General features: G+C 51.3%; 2 protein-coding genes across 2 annotated transcripts; one reads left to right on the top strand and one right to left on the bottom strand.

The window, feature by feature from the left end:
• Window positions 1-1,058: 1,058 nt before the first annotated feature.
• G6M90_00g011270 (uncharacterized protein) lies at window positions 1,059-3,931 on the top strand (the record flags this gene model as incomplete). The annotated part of the gene is made up of 8 exons (XM_014693908.1): window positions 1,059-1,218; window positions 1,305-1,387; window positions 1,451-1,614; window positions 1,690-1,912; window positions 1,969-2,072; window positions 2,143-2,272; window positions 2,329-2,495; window positions 2,554-3,931. 8 exons carry the CDS (start codon window positions 1,059-1,061, stop codon window positions 3,929-3,931), a joined length of 2,409 nt encoding a protein of 802 aa, XP_014549394.1.
• An 8,057-nt stretch (window positions 3,932-11,988) lies between these two features.
• On the bottom strand, window positions 11,989-12,117 carry G6M90_00g011260 (uncharacterized protein; the record flags this gene model as incomplete). The annotated part of the gene is made up of 1 exon (XM_066129707.1): window positions 11,989-12,117. One exon carries the CDS (start codon window positions 12,115-12,117, stop codon window positions 11,989-11,991), a length of 129 nt encoding a protein of 42 aa, XP_065985922.1.
• Window positions 12,118-18,351: the final 6,234 nt, after the last annotated feature.

Raw genomic sequence — 18,351 nt, 5'->3', positions numbered from 1 at the left:
TGGCTTCGCTCGACGGGGAACTGCCCAGGTCCAGGACACTACTTAGGCTCAACTGGTCAACTAGTTGTCATCGTCGTCGCTGGATGGACCAAAAGCACCAGTGACCTCGCTGCCACGAGGAAGGACCCGTGGACCTTTGGGCAGGATTAGGGAAGGCGCTGTGTAGCCACATACCCACCTACTTCGTATGTACCTAGGGTAGGTAGGCAGGCGCTTGCTCTCCCGGGACGGTCGTGCCTCCTCCGAATACAATGTTGCGAGTAGATCGTATGTTGCCCTTCTGCTTTTTCTTGATTGGGCTCGGTGCTGTATCCTTTTGCTTCTATTTTACTATAACTGGGTTCTGGCCTTTCTCAGCCAGGATAAATTACTCCCAGACAAGGCGTTATCTTGCCCCTTCATTATTCATCAACAGTCCTTGCAGAGCTCATCGATATTCTTGGACCTGGCGCTAGGCCTTTCTTCAACCCCCACATTGCAAAAAGCCGGACCCGATCCCTGTTCCCCGCGCAAGTGGATTTGCGTGGGATCGTGCAGCTGCCGTGCGTTTCCCCGCGCTATCAATCTGGTGACACCACGGGTCCGGGTCTTCTGTCTTCTGCTGTTTTCGTACGGCGCTGCTGGCCTTGATGCTGGGTTTGGCCGTCCACCGTCACATCGTTGACGTAGAAGCCGTCGATATGACCGGGCCGATAAGACATGCATTTTGCCGTCCGTCGCATAGCTGGTTCCTTCCTTTTTGTCTCCACTGCTTGAATGATAGCTGGCGAGTGTTACTGTCCTAGCTGTCTAGAGGGGTTGATTGGGCAAGGAGTGTGAGCTCCCCGGGTGTTGTGTCTTGGGCTAGTGTTGATTGACAAGCTTATAAAGAGCTTTGTCTTGTCCCATGCGTCTGTTTATTTCCCGCCTGGTAATTTGGACTTACCGAACGACCTCCCCCCACCGTTCTTTTTGGAATCGCATTTCTCGCGTTCATTCTGTTTATTGTACTGGGTTGGAGCATATATATACCTGGTCGGACGGGCGGCTCATCGTTCGCTCTCATTACATCGAGCACCATGGTCACAACACAGCAACTTGTGCTTTCAAGCCTTGCTGGACTGGCAGCATGGCAGAGCGGTTCGTCAAGTACTGTGGCAGCTTCTACGACTGCTGGAAATGGCACAATTACAAACGATGCCTATTTCTACGGCCAATCGCCGCCTATTTATCCATCCCGTGAGTTTTCCTTCGGGAAAGGGCTCGGAGTCTTTGTGACATTGGAGGAATTCGGGTGTCGGGCTAATGGATGGAATATGAAATAGCGGAAATGACGGGCGGCTCGCAATGGGCAGCCGCTTATCAAAAGGCCAAGGCACTGGTTTCCCAAATGACATTAGAGGAAAAGGTGCTAACCACGCATGCCCCCCCCGTGATGAAATACCGCTTGCTGACCAAGTTGGTATATTAGGTAAATGTTACCGGGGGCGTCGATCTAAGAACGGGTTGCTCTGGTAGCATCTATCCCAACAAACGACTGAACTTTCCCGGAATGTGTGTCAGCGATGCTGGCAATGGTCTTCGAAATACCGATTTTGTCAATGCTTATCCTGCCGGTATTCACGTCGGAACGAGGTGCGCACTCCGGATGCCTGCGTGTTGGAAAGAGGATCCCCCAAGCTTTGAACTATGCTGACAATGTTCTTGCAGTTGGAACAAAGACCTGGCACGAAGACGTGGTGCCGCCATGGGCGGTGAGTTCAGAAGGAAAGGCGTCAACGTTCTTCTAGGCCCAATGGTTGGGCCAGCTTGGAGAGTCGTTCGAGGCGGGAGGAACTGGGAAGGATTTTCAGCAGACCCGTATCTGTCTGGCTCTTTGGTGGCTCAGACTATCCAAGGCGTCCAGAGTCGAGGGGTTCAGACTAGCCTCAAAGTACAGAATAAAGAATTTGAAGGCGAAAAGGGTTTCCTTACTGATCATATCGCTAGCATTACATTGCCAACGAACAAGAGCTGAACAGAAATCCCAGCGGGGAAGTTGAAGCTGTATCATCAAATGTCGATGACAAAACCATGCACGAAGTTTATCTCTGGTATGTGTTCATTGGCCTGTATAGTCCAAACCCATGAAACTGGTATCATGTCACTAAATCCTTAGACAAGGCCATTCCAAGACGGCGTAAGAGCTGGAACAGGCAACATTATGTGCTCCTATCAGCGAATCAACAACTCATATGGCTGTGCCAACAGCAAAACTCTCAATGGTCTTCTCAAGACAGAGCTTGGTTTCCAGGTGAGTAGACTCGGATCAATACATGTGTTTAGGACACAGCACTCAGAATGATACAGGGTTTCGTCATGTCCGATTGGGGTGCTCAACATGCTGGGGTTGCTACAGCTCTTGCAGGAATGGATATGGTTATGCCAAGCGGAGATGGCTTTTGGGGAGATCATCTTGTGAAAGCTGTCAAGAACGGCTCTGTCCCAGAGTCCCGAGTCACAGACATGGCAACTAGGTACCTCTTTTTTTTTTCAAGGTCTTGGTTGATTAACAACTAACCGATTGCATATTAGGATCTTAACCACATGGTACCAGTTTGGTCAGGATGCCATATTCGACAAGCCCGGCATTGGTATGCCTCTGGATGTTCGACAACCACATGAGACCATCGAGGGTCGCGATCACAATGATCGGCCTGTGCTTTTAGATGGAGCCATTGAAGGACACGTTCTCGTCAAGAATACCAAGAATACGCTCCCCTTGAAGTCCCCTCGAATGCTCTCGCTGTTTGGATATTCAGCACGATCTGCTGACTCTCTCTCTCCCGGACCTGGTGACCTCTTGATCAACTTGTGGCGATTTGGATTGACGTCAGTCAGTATTGACGACGTCCTGTCAAGCCAGCTCGGCGGGCAGCAAGCCAAATATCCCAATATTGCTGTCAACGGCACTATCATGGGTGGAGGAGGATCCGGTGCGGGAACTCCTGCTGTTTTTGTTGCGCCGTATGACGCCATTTCGATGAGAGCCGCTCAAGACGACACTGCTATATTCCACGACTTTGGAATGCCAGAGCCTGTGGTCGTTCCCAGCACAGATACGTGCATTGTATTTGGGAATGCATGGGCGTCGGAGGGATACGATCGTCCCAGTCTCCACGACAACTTTACTGACTCACTCGTCAAAACAGTGGCTGATCAATGCAACAAGACTGTTGTGGTGCTTCACAATGCCGGGCCAAGGATCGTCGAGAGCTTCGTCGACCATCCCAACGTAACAGCAATTATTTTTGCTCATTTACCAGGCCGAGATAGTGGAACCAGCCTCGTCAGGTTACTCTACGGAGAAGCCGGCTTTTCAGGCAAGCTCAGTTATACCGTGGCCAGAAAGGAATCAGACTATAGTCATTTGCTCAGCCCCGACGAACCCGCCGGCAAATTCCAGAAGTTTCCACAGTCCAACTTTACGGAGGGCGTGTATCTTGACTACAAGTACTTTGAAATGCATAATATCACTCCTCGATACGAGTTTGGTTTCGGCCTGAGCTACACAACCTTCAGCCTCGCGAATCTCGTCATACAACGCGTCAATGGCGGCAACTCAGGCGAATGGGCAGAAGGTGCGATTATTCCCGGCGGTCAGGCAGATCTGTTCGACAACATCGCTACGGTGACGGTCGACGTGAGTAACACAGGAAACATGCCTGGGGCAGAGGTGCCGCAGTTGTATGTTGGAATCCCGGGCGGGCCAGCCAAGCAACTCCGTGGATTTGAAAAACGGTTCTTGGCACCCGGTACAACAGTTCCGGTCGAGTTTCCGTTGACAAGACGCGATTTGAGTGTGTGGGACACGACAGCTCAGAAATGGCGGTTGCAGAGGGGACAGTATAATATATATGTCGGAACGAGCAGTCGAGATGTTCCCTTAAAGAGCAGTCTGACTATTAATTAGGTGTCGAGTACTCCATACATACACGGTAACATGCCATTGAACGGATTTTTCCTTTCTGTCTCTTCATATTTGGTTCGCGAGGCGGAGCTTCTTAAACGCACTGGGGGTGGAAAGGCCACTCTGGTGGCTTGTGCCAGGATATCGACAAGTTCGATTCGTCTATGCACACCAGCACATGAGGAGCCACGATACCTCTGTCATGGCACTTGCGCACCAATTTGGCCTTGGTGTTGCATGCTAGCTAGCAGTGGCAAGTGCATCACGGTCGCATAAATTTTGCCAGCTCATCAGCACATCCATCCATCTTCACACGCCCAAGTGACAGGTCACTTGAATCAAACCGTGCGTTGGTTCGCGTACGGGATGCATCCCGCAGGCCGACCGATTCCAGAACCGCTTGGCAAAAGTCAAATCTCGGCTGTCCAATTTATCTTTGAACGGCGGGCGGGTGTGCTGCGGAACGGTACATGCCGCGTGTAATGAACGGTTGATATTCGGTACCCACGAGGAAACCATGTGACTTTGGGTTTTTTTCCCTTGTGCATCCCGGCATGTTTTGTTTCAAGCATGAAGATGGCATGAATAAGAGATTCATGCGCACGATATATATACGAGCAAAGTGTGGTACGCTAGCCGTAAGGCTACCACCCAAGGCTACCCCTATATAAAACTAAGAGTCGAGCAACCAAAAAAAAAAAACATGCAATATGAGCAAGGGCCGTCGAGGGGAGGGGTCTCTTCTCTGGGCATGCACTCCGATGCCTGCTGCGGATTGGCGGAGTACTCCGTAGTTTGATATCAGCTACCATGCTTTATGCGTTGCTGCAGCGCATCGTAATCTGACAAATGGCGTAGATCTGGGCAAGCTCCGATCAGGTAGGCAATCCCCGGCGAGGATGCGCATGAATAGTGATGGAAAAAGTGGCCACGGAGGAGGTGACGCCATATATTGGTACCAGCGTGACGCGAGGCTACGTGTGCGGTCTGTTGTTGAACGGGAAAAAGAAGGAAAGGGACATTGTACGAGATAGGGTCGAACCAACGGCATGGAGGCGGAACGGAACGGAGACTACGACAATGTATGTACATACGGAGTAGACGAGGATGGAATACCAGATGAACATGTGGACTGTGCAAGATGTGATGACGGCATGCATTGGAGGGGGCTGACGGGGTTGAAGTGCGATTTCTCGGAACGGCGATTGACCATTTGGAAGCCCGAAATAACGGTTGTATGTAACTACATTACCTGTTGGGAAATAAGATGATGACAAGGGGACTTGGGAAGGGGTGTAGGCGTGGGATGGAGAAAAGGGGGCAAAAGGGTGCGCCACATGGCAGCCGGATAGAAAGAGGAAAGATGGGCGACAGAGTCTCTTTTCTTTTTCCGTTTCTGGCAGGATATTTCTGTCTTTGAGCCATGCGCCATGGAGGTCGTAATTACGGAGTAATTGCGGTCAGCCAGGGACGTATGTAGTGCCGTGTTAGTATTCTTGATGGTTCGATTATGTTGGGACCTCGATTGGCGGCTCGACAGGGGCCGGGCTTATGTACGGAGTATCGACCGCTGTACAATGTACTGTCTGGTACTCCGTACTCCGTACTAGTACATTGCTCTCTGGCTGCTGGATGGGGCCGGGGAGCGGGGAAGGGGAAGGGATGGGTGTGTGATTGATGCGATGGATGGAAAAAAAAGAGCGCTTGAGAGTTTATCCAGCACGGCCAGGCGGCTTCTTTCAATTCCTCCCAGCCACCCCTCCCTGTGCAGGATGCCGTTAGGGTTGGGCGGTGCCTGAGATCCCGCGATCCAACGGCTCTGTGTGCGGGCAGCATCGCTGATGATGCATCAATGTGACAGGTATTGCGCATACAACTGTACGCATGTACGTACTACAATGTGTAGTATGTACGGGGTGCGGAGTACAAGCGAGCAGCTGGTAACCACGGAGCATCCTTGATCGTCTCTGTCCTGCGGTCCGTGTGGCATACTCGTTGCCTTGATATTAGTAGTATATCCGTCTTGTCCATCGTGTGGGTGTGGTGTTGCATCATTGAGGAAATGTCACGCACCTGTCAAGGCGGCGGGTTGGCCAGAACCAACCCGAGGCTGCTAAACGAGCATAAACGAAATCTACCAGCGCCCCCATTTCGAGCGTGATGCAGCAGCACCTTCTGCATATCAGCGTTGGTTTGGACAAGTCGCTGTTGCCCGAGTTGTTTGCCCACAGACGGGAGGCAATTGGATCACCTGTGCTTTCCGATCGGGTTGACTCGGCAAAGTAGGTTTGCAACAACAGCAATAGTAGCAACAACAACAACAACGATGAAAATAAAGGGAAAGGGGGAAAAAAGGGAAGAAACGAAGAAAAAAAAAAGAAAAAAAAAAGAGTCGCCCCATCTCGACTCAACTGCCAGCCATTCTTCACTTGCTCCATCCAAGCACTTTGGAGTCGCTACGGAGTACTTATCACTCCTATTCCGTCCTCATTCCTCCGTATCGTATAATGTCTGCCGCGCGCCCAGATAAAAATGGTCATCACACTCAGGGGCTGCAGAGCACCTCACTACATACATGCATAGCCGAGGCTACACAATCTACAAAGTCTTCGCCATCGAGACGGTGGGTGCAATGCAACTCGAGAGAAATGCCGACAAAAAGGCGGCTGCTGCGAATGGAGAATAGTATCAGAGACAAAGTAAAGTACTATGTACGAAGTGACCCCCCGGATGACCAGCGGGCAGACCAGACATGGTTGCCTTTTGGGAACAATGGCCAATAATAACTTGGGTGCGGCGACGAAATAAAGTAAAAAGAATCGCCGCAGTGTGGTAGCACTCCGTGATTGAAACCCTTTTATTTTTTGTCCTTTCCTGGCTTGTCTTGTATCGCGCCACGGATCTGTCATTCTGTCTTGCGGGGGACGAGGATGGCCTTCCGTGGAACCACCTTGCTCGTCACTGTTGCCCAACGACTGGTTTATCACTGGATCGTCGGAACCCCAGTTTGCCAAGTTCTCTCCCCTTCGCTTCTGGCTCTCCGTACGGAGTAAAAGATGGTAAAAATCCAATCGTCGCCTTGTCGAAGACAGTGCCTTGTTGAAGCCCCGGGGTACCCTGTCGCCCTCCCTCTCACACCCCTCCACACGGACAATCCCCGAGCTCCGCGCTGTCAGATTTGGTCCCCCCCCTCTCGTGTGCAACGGCGGAGTGGTACTCAAACACAGTACCGAGTACACATACCTGTGATTTGTACTCGGTACCGTAGTATAGTGTATTGTAGTGTACGTAGCGCGGCATCTGAGCACTGAACAAGCCTTTGGTGTCTGTCAATTGCAGCTGCCATCTGCGCCATGACCGCCTCGTCCGCCATCTCATTCATTCCCTGGCTGGGCTTAGAAGAGGCGCAACAACGTTGATGGGAGGGAGGACGGGGGGCCAAGTCCCTTCAGCCCCATGAACTCTGTCTCTGTTTTTGGTCCATGAGACCGCCGTGGCTTCTGAGAGCATCCTTCCGCCCACTCCCCTCGACCGACGACGCCTCTCCAGCGTCTATTGAGAATTGACTTCAATGTTCGCACTGACCTGGCACCACCCCCAGTAATTTGGTACGTACGTACATAAGCCGTTGCCAGCTAGTACTCCGTACATTGCCATTTATTACCAGACGCTTGGGGTCAGTGCTTACCATCTCGGCCATGTCCCTTTTTGCCCAGTAGCATTACCAAAACCCGCCCCGCCCCCCAAAAAAAGGAACATTAGGTAGGGCAAAATGGTGGCCGCATGTACTCCGGAACGACGTGTCTTCGGCCAGCATTCGGGCATCATCCACTCCACCAAAGAAAGTTGAGATGCCTGTCGATTCCAAGGTACGTAGTCCTGCTCCTAAATAAGCATCGTCTGCTGTTCATGAAACTTCTCTGCAAAAGGCCAACCAACCTCTTTCCCCTCCATCTCGGTCTGAAACACCTCATATTTGCGGAGTTCGGGCTAGGACTTAGTTCTGTTGGTTTGAACAATGCCGAGCGTGACCCATCTGAGCGACGTCTCCGGAGCACTTGGCAACAAGTCCGGCATTTGGGTAAAGTGCGTAGTAGTACTAGTACCGAATGCCCCGTACCATCGCATCGATCGGTGTGTTGATCGGCACGGAAGCGCTCCCCAGGATGGAATGGTGAGCCACCGAGTGGTGTTGCAAATTCTCGCAACTCGAGCAGTTTGCGCACGCATGGGGTACTATTGAATGCACCGCCATCGCCGTTTGGCGTTTAAGACTCCCATCATGCCCCTTTTGGTGTCTTCAAACATCTCCTTTGCAACCTCGAGCCTCCTCTCCAGGGGGAACGGGCACGGTGACAGTGTATTGTAGGCGCCGTCTGCTCGTGACCCAGCAGAGAACCATTGTACAGCTAACACGTCAGTACGAGTATCCAGGTGTTATTAGCGCCACCGCCATTGAAAAGAGTTCGTGCAGTTGATACGGGGTGGATCGGGCCGCCAAGTCGCGCCGCAACCACTTACCAAGCATGAGGAGTGACAGGTTTTAGCCGCGATACGCTGCAGGCTCCAGCCTGCTCTGCCTGGGTTGGATCAGCTGCATGCTTATCGAGGAAGCCCTCAGGGATACGACAGACAGACGGTGAACCCTCGGCCCCCAAGAGGCACAACTGTTGACTGGTCGTGTTGCGCTATCCAACACTTCCCCGGCGGATTGTGATCAACCCACCAACCAACCGTCTTTTGGAATAGTACTACTGCCTTGTCGTCTTCGTCTCGTCGACGGAATACCTGTCATCTGCCTCCGCCCACCCGAATTGACAGCGATTTCGGACAAGCCCAAGTTGTAGTTAAACTCCACGAGACAAGAGAATCCGGGTGTGCTTGACAGAATCAAAGGCCCAGAGTACACTGGGCCAATAACGGCGGACTCGGAAATCACTAATGTCCACCCGACAATACGGAGTACTAAATTCGGCATCTCGTGTCGTTTAAGTTTGTACATATGTGCTGCGTGCGCTGCTCTGGACGCACTGACTTAAACTCTCCTTGACAGGACGCTATGGCTCCGAGGTGCTTGAGTGGCGCATTCTGAGAGTACTACCACTAGTAGTATTGCTGTTATAAATCCCCGCCCCCTATATTCGTATCGAGCGGTCGGTAGAGATTTGTGTTCGAGATCTCAGCAGTAGGAGTACCAGACTCCATCCTGACAGAACGTACCATGGGGATGAACCAGGGGCGTTTCCAGTAGCCGCCAATCTGCCAGCCGAACACTTGACCTTGGGTGGTTGTCGGCCAACTTGCTGCTCGCCGACTCCTTGATGTAGTGCTCGAACCATCTAGTTACCACCGCAGCCAAACAAGGCCTTGATTGACAAAAAGAAGTGAAGTGGCATCTTCCTGTGCAATATACTCCGTGCTCCATACTGACTGGCCTAAAGTGGCAGTGCCAGCAAGACCATTGACCAGGTTTGTCCGCACACCCCTGCCGAGGGGACTAGGCTAAGCGTGGTCTAGGCGATCTTTCCCTCGTGGTCGATCTTTGGTAACTCTTACCATCCCGGGAGTCGCCCACCTGCTCGACGTCCGTTCGAAGCAACCCTACAGCCCCATCGGTATCGGCGTACCTGACTCTTGTTTCCCGCTAATCTTACGCCCTCCATGACGGTGATGTGGGTTAGAAATCTAGAGTGCATACTCCGCAAGACAGATTGCTTTGGCGTTTCGAATGTGGTGCAGGATAGCAACGCGGCACCCGGGCATATCATGCACGAGCCGATATGATGAATGATGTGTGTCAGCTCTCTTCGGCGCCATTGTCTTGGACCGATTGCTCGTGCCTGATGAGCAATCACAGCAGTAGGGGAAACAATGCTCGCTGCTTGGTGAGTTGCGTCAGGAGTGATTGGCTGCCATGCCGTCCGGTCATGCGGCGAGAGCACCGTTCACCAGCCTAAACAAGCATACATAAGCGACGGACCGAGTCAGGGTCCTTCCCACCACCTCTTGGGTGAGTGGCGCATGTCTGCAGGTTTTGACGTCTTTGGTGTGGGTATGGCGGAGAGCAACAGATCAGTATCCAGCAGATGCTTCATCTGAAAATTGGATCGTTTCGGAAAACGGCCGCGAAGAATCATGCAGCAGGGAATGAATCCGAATATGACAGTTGTAGAATTCCAATAGAATGCGTCAACAGTATTGTCAAGGGAGCCAGAGGAATTTAGCCAGCAATAGCGGCAAGTTGAACAGCAAGTTCATCTGGTCAATAGTAGAACAGTCGGGCAGACAGAATGTCTGGAGTGCAGCGACAAAGCCACTGCCAATGCCAAGAGATGGCGAAACGCAATGAGGTGGTCACGACAATCTGATTTTCCTTCTTCTTTTTGGTGTCTTTCCCAACGGAGCAATTGCACAGGACCCGGCGATCCCCAACCCAGGATCTGTCAGCGGAGCGGGCGTGCTCGATGCAATAGCGAGTCCACAGCTTCGCAGGAAGCATCTTTGAAACCATTGACACAAGACTGTTTCAGGTATAAGAGCCTCACATTACCTAGCAAAAAGACTTATTTCTCCTGGGGTAAACTGCTAACAAGACAGGACCTGGACCGATGTTCGGCAGTGGTTGTAGGTTCCTCCAGACAAGCCTGATGACGGCATGGGGGTCTGCAAGCTCGGTTGCAATTCTGTTTCCTGCGCCATTTATCGAGTTCGGTGGGGTTGGCCGGAAGCTTCCAGCAGGAAGGATCTCAACTCGGGCGGCTCTGATAGGTAGTAATCGTTGTTGATCTTCAAGGATCTTGGTCTCACGCACTGGCCGCGCCGCGGAAAGAGATCAGCCACCACACGAGCTACGCGTACTATTTGTCGAGTGGCCCGTTGCTCCCTGATCACTAGGCCGAGAAAGTGACATTATTAGGCAAAACTCCCGACACAGCTCTTTGTAAGGCTTGCAGATAGATGAACTGTACCCACCTTCTGTCAGGCATCTGATATTGGATCCAGCCATCCAAAATGACGAATTCTGCTGCCCGCTTCTTGGAGAGTTTGAATCTGCCCCAGGACGCAACACGGCTCGTCTAGGCCCCTTGGCCCCTTGTGCCGTATGAGACACCAGACACGACCCCGTTATGCTGAGCACTCTGCTCAAGATTTTATTTGGCAGTTGGTCAACGGAGAATCGTGGGATTTCCAAAGAGACTGATGGATGTGGGCCTTCAACTTAGTTAACCGGCCTCCAAGCTTTGGAATTCATATGTTGTGCATACGTATCCCCAAACTGATTGTCATGGCGCACCATAAATGGACCACACAAGCTCCAATCACTACTTCTTTGTTCCAGCTGGGCTGCGCACTTGGCTGACATGGCGCATTGTCTATTGAAAGCCAGACTGCCAGCCCCCAAGCAGTTTCGACAAAAGCCACGCGCCAGCCAAGGCTCGCATTTCGGCTGCCATGCGGTGAAACCTTTCCTCAACTGGTTAAGCCCTGTCCAGGATATTGGGCGAGGACAAGGAGTAACGTGCGACAACCGAGGGTTTGGGGACTCACACTTTGTTGTCGATGTTGACATCACAGCGTGGATAGATAGTATTTGACGTGGTCCCATCACATTGGATACCGCCCGATCTTTATGAGATGCCACGATCTGGGGTCTCCACCGTAGTCTGAAGTACTAAAGAACTACGTACCCTGGTTCCCTGGGGCCACCAAACCACGCAAGATCATGTCTGAATGTTCAGCTATAACCATATTAATACCGCACTAATATTGAACCCACAGTGATAAGAGGAATGGGTTGAGCCTATTATTTGGGGAGGGCGGAATGATGGTAGTACTTATGTACGTTTCGTACTCCCTGACGGAAAAATTCCTCTCCATGGTACTACTTCAGGCCGTGTAGATTGCTTGGCTTGACACTTCTTAAATGCTTTGAGCAAGAACAGACGAATTTTCTTTTGCGGGGATTAATGGTGGGGGCTCTACTCCACTGAGGCCGTATGTACATATGACTAGGCACACAGCTTCATGATCTGTCCGAGTGAGTGGGAGGCTCGAATGTTTCATCCTCGACCATGTGGTTGAAGTCCGGAACTAGTTGAGAACAAGATGCGAGCATGCGGCTGCTGCGTAGGTTGGATATTGATGGAATACGCCTGTATCGATCGACCACAGCTATCATGCGCTCGCATGGCGGCGTGTTGTCTGGAGTGACGTCTCTTGCCCAACGGCGCCGCTCACCTCGACGGTTTCAAAATTTGTATCACGTCGCCAGCGTGACATCAATCTGGTACACTCCCAAATGCAACCCCATGTATGTATGTATGTATGTATGTACGTACGTACGGGGCGCACACCAGCTTGGTTCCAGAAGCTTACTTTGTACCGCAAGACTCCGAGAACTGGTGCTCCGTATTGCTTCACGCCCCCCAAAATACGGACCGTGTTTGCCTACAACTAGCGGACATGGCTGCCAATCCAGGAAGAGAGTTGCCAAATCGTGCAGCTTTGTATCTCGACTCGGGGGTCTCCATCGAACCTTGGCGTCTGGGATAGGTGTAATCACCCGCGCTCCATTTCGGTGTCTGCTTCTAGTCGTATTGGGGCCATACCCCGGCTCTTCTCGAATGTTTCACATGGCCAAAGCCACAGTGAATGTTGGAAAATGCATAGCAAGTTTCCATCCATATGGAGTACTACTAGTACTATCTTCTCCTCGCCAAGGAGCACACAGAGCAGCGCTCGATTGAAGATTCATGTTGAAGAGGACACAATCTTGACTGTATGACCTCTATAACAGGAATTATTTACCTGGATAAAGTGGAATTTGAGGCATCTGTATTGCCTGCCGGCGTAGTTGATAATCGAGCTCATCGTTGCACTGTGTTCTCTGCGAGGAAATTAAGCCGGAGCCCCAGGCTCGCACCCTCAGCAAACCAAGCTCTCATTTGACGTGCCGCAAACGCCGTGGAAAAAACTTCAACGGTCCTCGTGCTCTATTGTGGGACTAGAAAATCTCCCTCGCCAGCCCCACTTGCCGACGCTTCGTTCGGGTAATGGACTGAATGATTTTGTGCCATCTTTTGTTAGCACCCGAGCGCAGGGCGTGGCTGACGAGTGGAGAGTCCTTGCATGGGAAGCCGTCCTCAATTTGAAGGATGATGATGGGGCAGACCCAACATCAACTGATTTTGTTCTCCCTCTGGGAGGAGGCGGTGGGAAGGGACCCAGTGCTTGATTTGATACACGGCTCACGACACATTGTCCCTCATGTATCGGAAACCGCTCTGGGTAAGATACGTGGAAAGCGAAATCGCCCTGAGCCTCCTGGAGGATATTCCTCACTTGTTGCGTGGCAGGCCTTGGTTGTTGCATACTATTATCAACATCCTTCACTGCCCCCGAGGCGGTGTAAATTAGTTGAAGGGGCACGGAGTGCTCCGTATGCATGATGCATTGAAGACGATAGTTGTCGAGGCTCAATGCGATGTCGTTCGATGAGCTGACACCCATGGGCTGGACTCCGTACTAGCATATGTATTCCGCAATTGCATGACTCTCTTCTCCCCATTTTGCTCAAGCCATTTCCGGTCCTCAGTCCAACGGGCTGCTCGCCGTGGAGCGATTGTAGCAATAGTAGGGCTATAGCATAAACTCTGGATCGAGTTGTGAGGTATCGCTCCCGCCAACAGAGGTACATGTAGGGTTCGATCGGCTGCAGGTTGCGGCCGCCAAAGAGCGGATCGGAAACGATGGCGAGCTTCTCGATGTGAACAAATCTGTACCTTGTGCAGTTGGCGCATCGATTGGCCTGGTTGCCCAGTACCTGGGGACGGGCGCGGGCTGGCGGGTCTCATTTACACACACCCAACAGAATGTGACGCAAATCGGACCTGTCCTTCCAACCCTACCTACTAGTGGTAGATGGGCACGGAGGCGCAATGGCCACGTGTGGTGCAGTCTCTGTGAACCTAAATTACTTTCTGTCCTCTTGTGCGGAGTACGGAGTACTAGTACTGCTCATTCTCTGGTTCGACGCGTTAATCGTTTTGTGAGCTGCGTGATCATGCTGCGCCAAGCCGGGGCGGATTGAAAGAAAACCAACGTACTGATCGCTGTCAGCTATACATATGGGTGTACGTATATATAGCAGAATATCGTGTGCTCTGGGCCAATTTACCGGCAACAGTCCACATGAACATGAATGAGCTTTATCGTCACTGCCTCTGTACGGAGATACTTGTTGAATACCATGTTAGCTGTTCCCTGTTCGTCACATGCGGCCCACATGTGGGGTTTCTCCGAGCCTAGAAACTCTGTGTATAAAGGACACCAATATGATGCTTTAATAATAGGACGATGTGACAGGGTGAGGGGTATTGAGTGCTTGTTGATGGTTCGGCGACTCATTTTGCTGGACTTTTTGAAAAGCTGCTTCAGTTGGTGGACCAACATCCCTAGCTCCATATCATTTACAATCCAGGGACCTGGAAATCTGGCTCGCTGCTTCAAGAGCTTGGTCTAGATATCAAAGACACAATGCAAATCCTAGAATCAATCCCTTGGAAAGCAGGATTGAATTCTGATGGATAAGAACGCTGGCAACAGATTCATCTGTCGCGTTTCTCCACCAGTCTGCATACCTGTTGATCGATGTGTTGGTGGTCTTGGGACTTGTAGTTTTCAGGACTTGTAGTGGCAGGGATCTTTGAAGCCCAAGCTGCGGTTGATACTCTGTACAGCATAATCGAACCAAGGGTTGCGAAATCTGACATATTCGAAGGCCAGCAAGGCTAATGGTATATGTACATATGCCTCAAGCCTTGTCCCATTCCACTCCAAGGAGGTTTGACTCTGCCTACTGCTCTTGTTAGCGCCAAAAGCTCTCAGGGGCATGGTTATGCGTGGCCTTCACCGACTGTATGTACATAGTTGCTGAGTCGGCATCGCCGAAGCACAGTGACTACCTACCTACCTAGGCAGGTAGGTAGGCTAATGTTGAGGGTGATACTGACATAGCATTCAATTTCGGCAAGTTTTTCATGATTGACAAACTCGCATTACTGGCCAAGTGTGTCCTGGATTGACGACCTTGTTCTTTTTGGTCTCGAAATTCTTCAATACTGTCCTGTAGCCTCTTGTGTGCCGAACGGGCCGCGACGCCAGTTGTCTTGTACATAGTATTATGTACTTAGATGCTTTGAGCACGTAGAACCGTCGTGTAATGTGGGGCGCGAAGGCGTTGGCCAGAGCTCATCACAGACAGCAATGCAGCGTGCGGTGTACGTTGTATTACCTCTGTGCCCAGTAAGCTCGAGACTGTCAGGCTCAAAATGAAGTAGTGTTCCCCGAAACCCGGCAGCGGCTTTATGTTCCGTGGCAACCCTGAGAGCTTAATGAGCCTCAAGCAGGAGACCGCGCGTTACCGGAGTGAAGTTTCTCAGGTCGCTCTTCGCTGTGCTATCACACTCGAGACCACACAATCGAAACGACTGAATGGAAAAGGCTGAAAGAATATCAGCCTGCTCCGGTCACTTTGGGTGGCCCTTGGGCCAGAATTATGAATATTCCCTCTCCCAGCGACCAAGCCCCTCCTATTTCCAACTACAGAGGTGTCGCTGAAGGGTAACTGATACCTGTCCGTTGCGAGTAAGTAGCCTGCTCCTTGATTCAAAGCATTCCGGACGTGTTCATCTCAACCAGACTCCTTACAGGGATCTGCAATAAAGAAAACTTGGGTGGGGCTTTGTTGGGTTGGTACTCCGTAGAGAGGAACCACTCTACTGGGTATCGGAGGTACTAAGCTTTTCGGTTGCAGAGTCGTCGCAGCAGCCCGATCAAGTTCCGAGGGGTGTTCCTGGCAGATCGCAAGAGCTGCTCAGGACTCCCCATGATGTCAGACCCCACGAATCCTACCAAGGGCACATGATTCACCAGCCAAGACAATGCTAATTTGTATGTTTCATGCCCCAGCATTATTCTTCCCTGGTTGTTGCAGATCGTGAAGCTATGTCAAACCTAGAAGATGACTGTTGGACTCTGGTCATAGGACTGGTCTGATTCCCTCCTGCCGCCGGCACACACTCTCTCTTTCAAGTTTTGCCCTGTGAAAGAACTCTGGTTTAGTGAAGATGTAAGAACATGAGAGGTAGGTAGCCTATGAAGGCACTAACACTAACACTAGGTTTCCTAAACATGATTGAGGCCGGCCTTGAACAAGACGCCATTGATGTTGAGGATGCTGTGTCGGTGTTATGTGGGATAGAATTCTCAAGTGCTGTCTTGTGTCTGACTCGATACAAACGTAACGGCGATCGGTAGTCGCGGCATTAGCAATGTACCTGAGGTGGCTAGGAGAGGGTACACAGTGGTGCCCTGGCCCTGCAGTAACTGTACTAAAGCCTTGTTGTATTAAACTTGGGTAAAATACCGTGTGCCATGACTCGCTGCAGAAGAAGCAAGGCTTCCCGGTGGCTGGATTTGACTACTCCACCAGATCTAGGAATTTGGTCAACAGGCGTACCAGTGACTCGACACAGCAAATACTTAGACAGAGGGGAAATTTTCAGCACACCAAATGATGATTTATAGCTCGGCCTGTAGAGAAATGAGGGTTTGCTATCACTAAGAGCAGAAGCAGAAGTAAAGTCGTCAAGAGCCCATCATCCTTGGCACTAGGAGAGCGTCAACTAAATGCCAGTCAGTTTGATTACCGGGAACGCTAAGATCCACCCCCAAATCGGCTATATCTACAGATTAGTGGGCTAAGATCGGCTGCTTCTTTGGGTCCATCGCGCTCGTCTTCCTTCAGTGACAACAACCAACTAGGGTCGATGTTCTCGGAAGCGATTGTGCTTTTTGACTGTTTTGTTGCTTCTAGCATCACAAGGCCAATACTATTTTCATGAAGGCCATAGCTGCTAATGTCGTGTGGTTACGTGCGAGGTGAACTGAACTAGATCCATATTGCAACCGTGCAGGTCGAGACATTCCGCCCACAGTTGCTCTGTGCAAAAAAGCAGTAGAGTTTACTTGGCAGTACCACGAGCATTAAGCCCACAGACAGCACCACATGTGCTGGAAGAGACCTCCGACGATGAGAAGCCTGGTCAATCTGAACTATTACATGTCGGGCGTCTGGCGGCATAATATATATTTGCTAATAAGAATGTAGTTAGTTAACGTATAATCAGAGTATAGACATCCGAAGCAGACGACTTGATGAAACCAAACATGTCAATGCCCTGGAGGAAGGAGGCCCAGATATGTTTGGCGTGAAGCTTCTTCACGGAATTGAGAAGATTCAGCTCAGTTCATCTTGGTTCCGAAGTTTCCGCATCTATTGTGACCAGGGTGTGTTGAATCAATTCGGGGACTCCCATTTGTGCGGCTGCAACTCATGTTGACCGCCACAACTGGTCCGTCTGGTGTACCCCGGTCACGCCCCTCTCGCGGATTGAGATGCTGTTAAGGCAGCCAAGCCAAGACTTCTCGTACCAGGAGGCACCTAGGATGTGCCATTAGCTCAGGCAAGAGATTGTCTGGTTGCACGTACCTTGCAACTATAGCTAATAACAGCCGATGCTGACGCCGCTCCGTAGTTCAGATCGAGCCATGACAAACATGTTTCAAACGGGTTTACATCGGTTCAACGGTGGACGATGTATCATCACGGCAGATGCTGAAATTGCAGGCCGCGCTGGGAGACTGCATATGCCCATCCGCTTGACCAAAGGTTGTAGACGCAGGACTGAACTGAACGATCTAGATGCCCAGATGTCTGGACGGTGGCAGTGGGTGGCACCTGCCTTTGCGTAGCCAATATTTCCCGAGGTAATCTCCTTTTCTGAAGCCACTCTGCAAGGCGAGCGGGAAGGAGCTCGAGCTCGAGCGCAGCAGCAGCAGCTCTCCAGCTAGCAAGGCCAAAGAAAAAGGCGACAAGGCCAAAGACAAATGCATCGCATCATGGTTTAGGTCACGGCAGAACGGGCGTGCAATTTGAGCCCTGAGCACCTGCGTCTGAGAACATGCCCGTACTCCCCAGCATCCCGTCATCAATAACCGCGGCGAGATACAAGATGCAAAACACAAGAATACGTCGGTATTGCATGCACGAATCTCCGCACTGCCGATTTGATCCCTGAGATGCCCTCGATCTCCCACACGCTCGAACGCCTGTACTCGGCGATTTCAATGTTTAGCACACCAACACACCAGCACACCCATTGTGCACATGCACTCCCCCGACACGCGGACCTGCACGGAAATCTTACACACACGCATCGGTTTCTGGGTTATGGGGCTTCACGCCTTGCGTTAGATTCGATACAATCCCAGATTTCTCGTCACTCGACATCCAGTCCGGGGTTGGCACACCTGATGCTCATGCTCATGTGCCCAATCCATGGTAGACAGAACCTCGTCAC

This window comes from Metarhizium brunneum, chromosome 1, assembly GCF_013426205.1.
Source record: "Metarhizium brunneum chromosome 1, complete sequence".
NCBI lineage: Eukaryota > Fungi > Ascomycota > Sordariomycetes > Hypocreales > Clavicipitaceae > Metarhizium > Metarhizium brunneum.
Note: the sequence above shows the minus strand (reverse complement) of the source record. Positions and strands in the feature narration are given on the sequence as shown.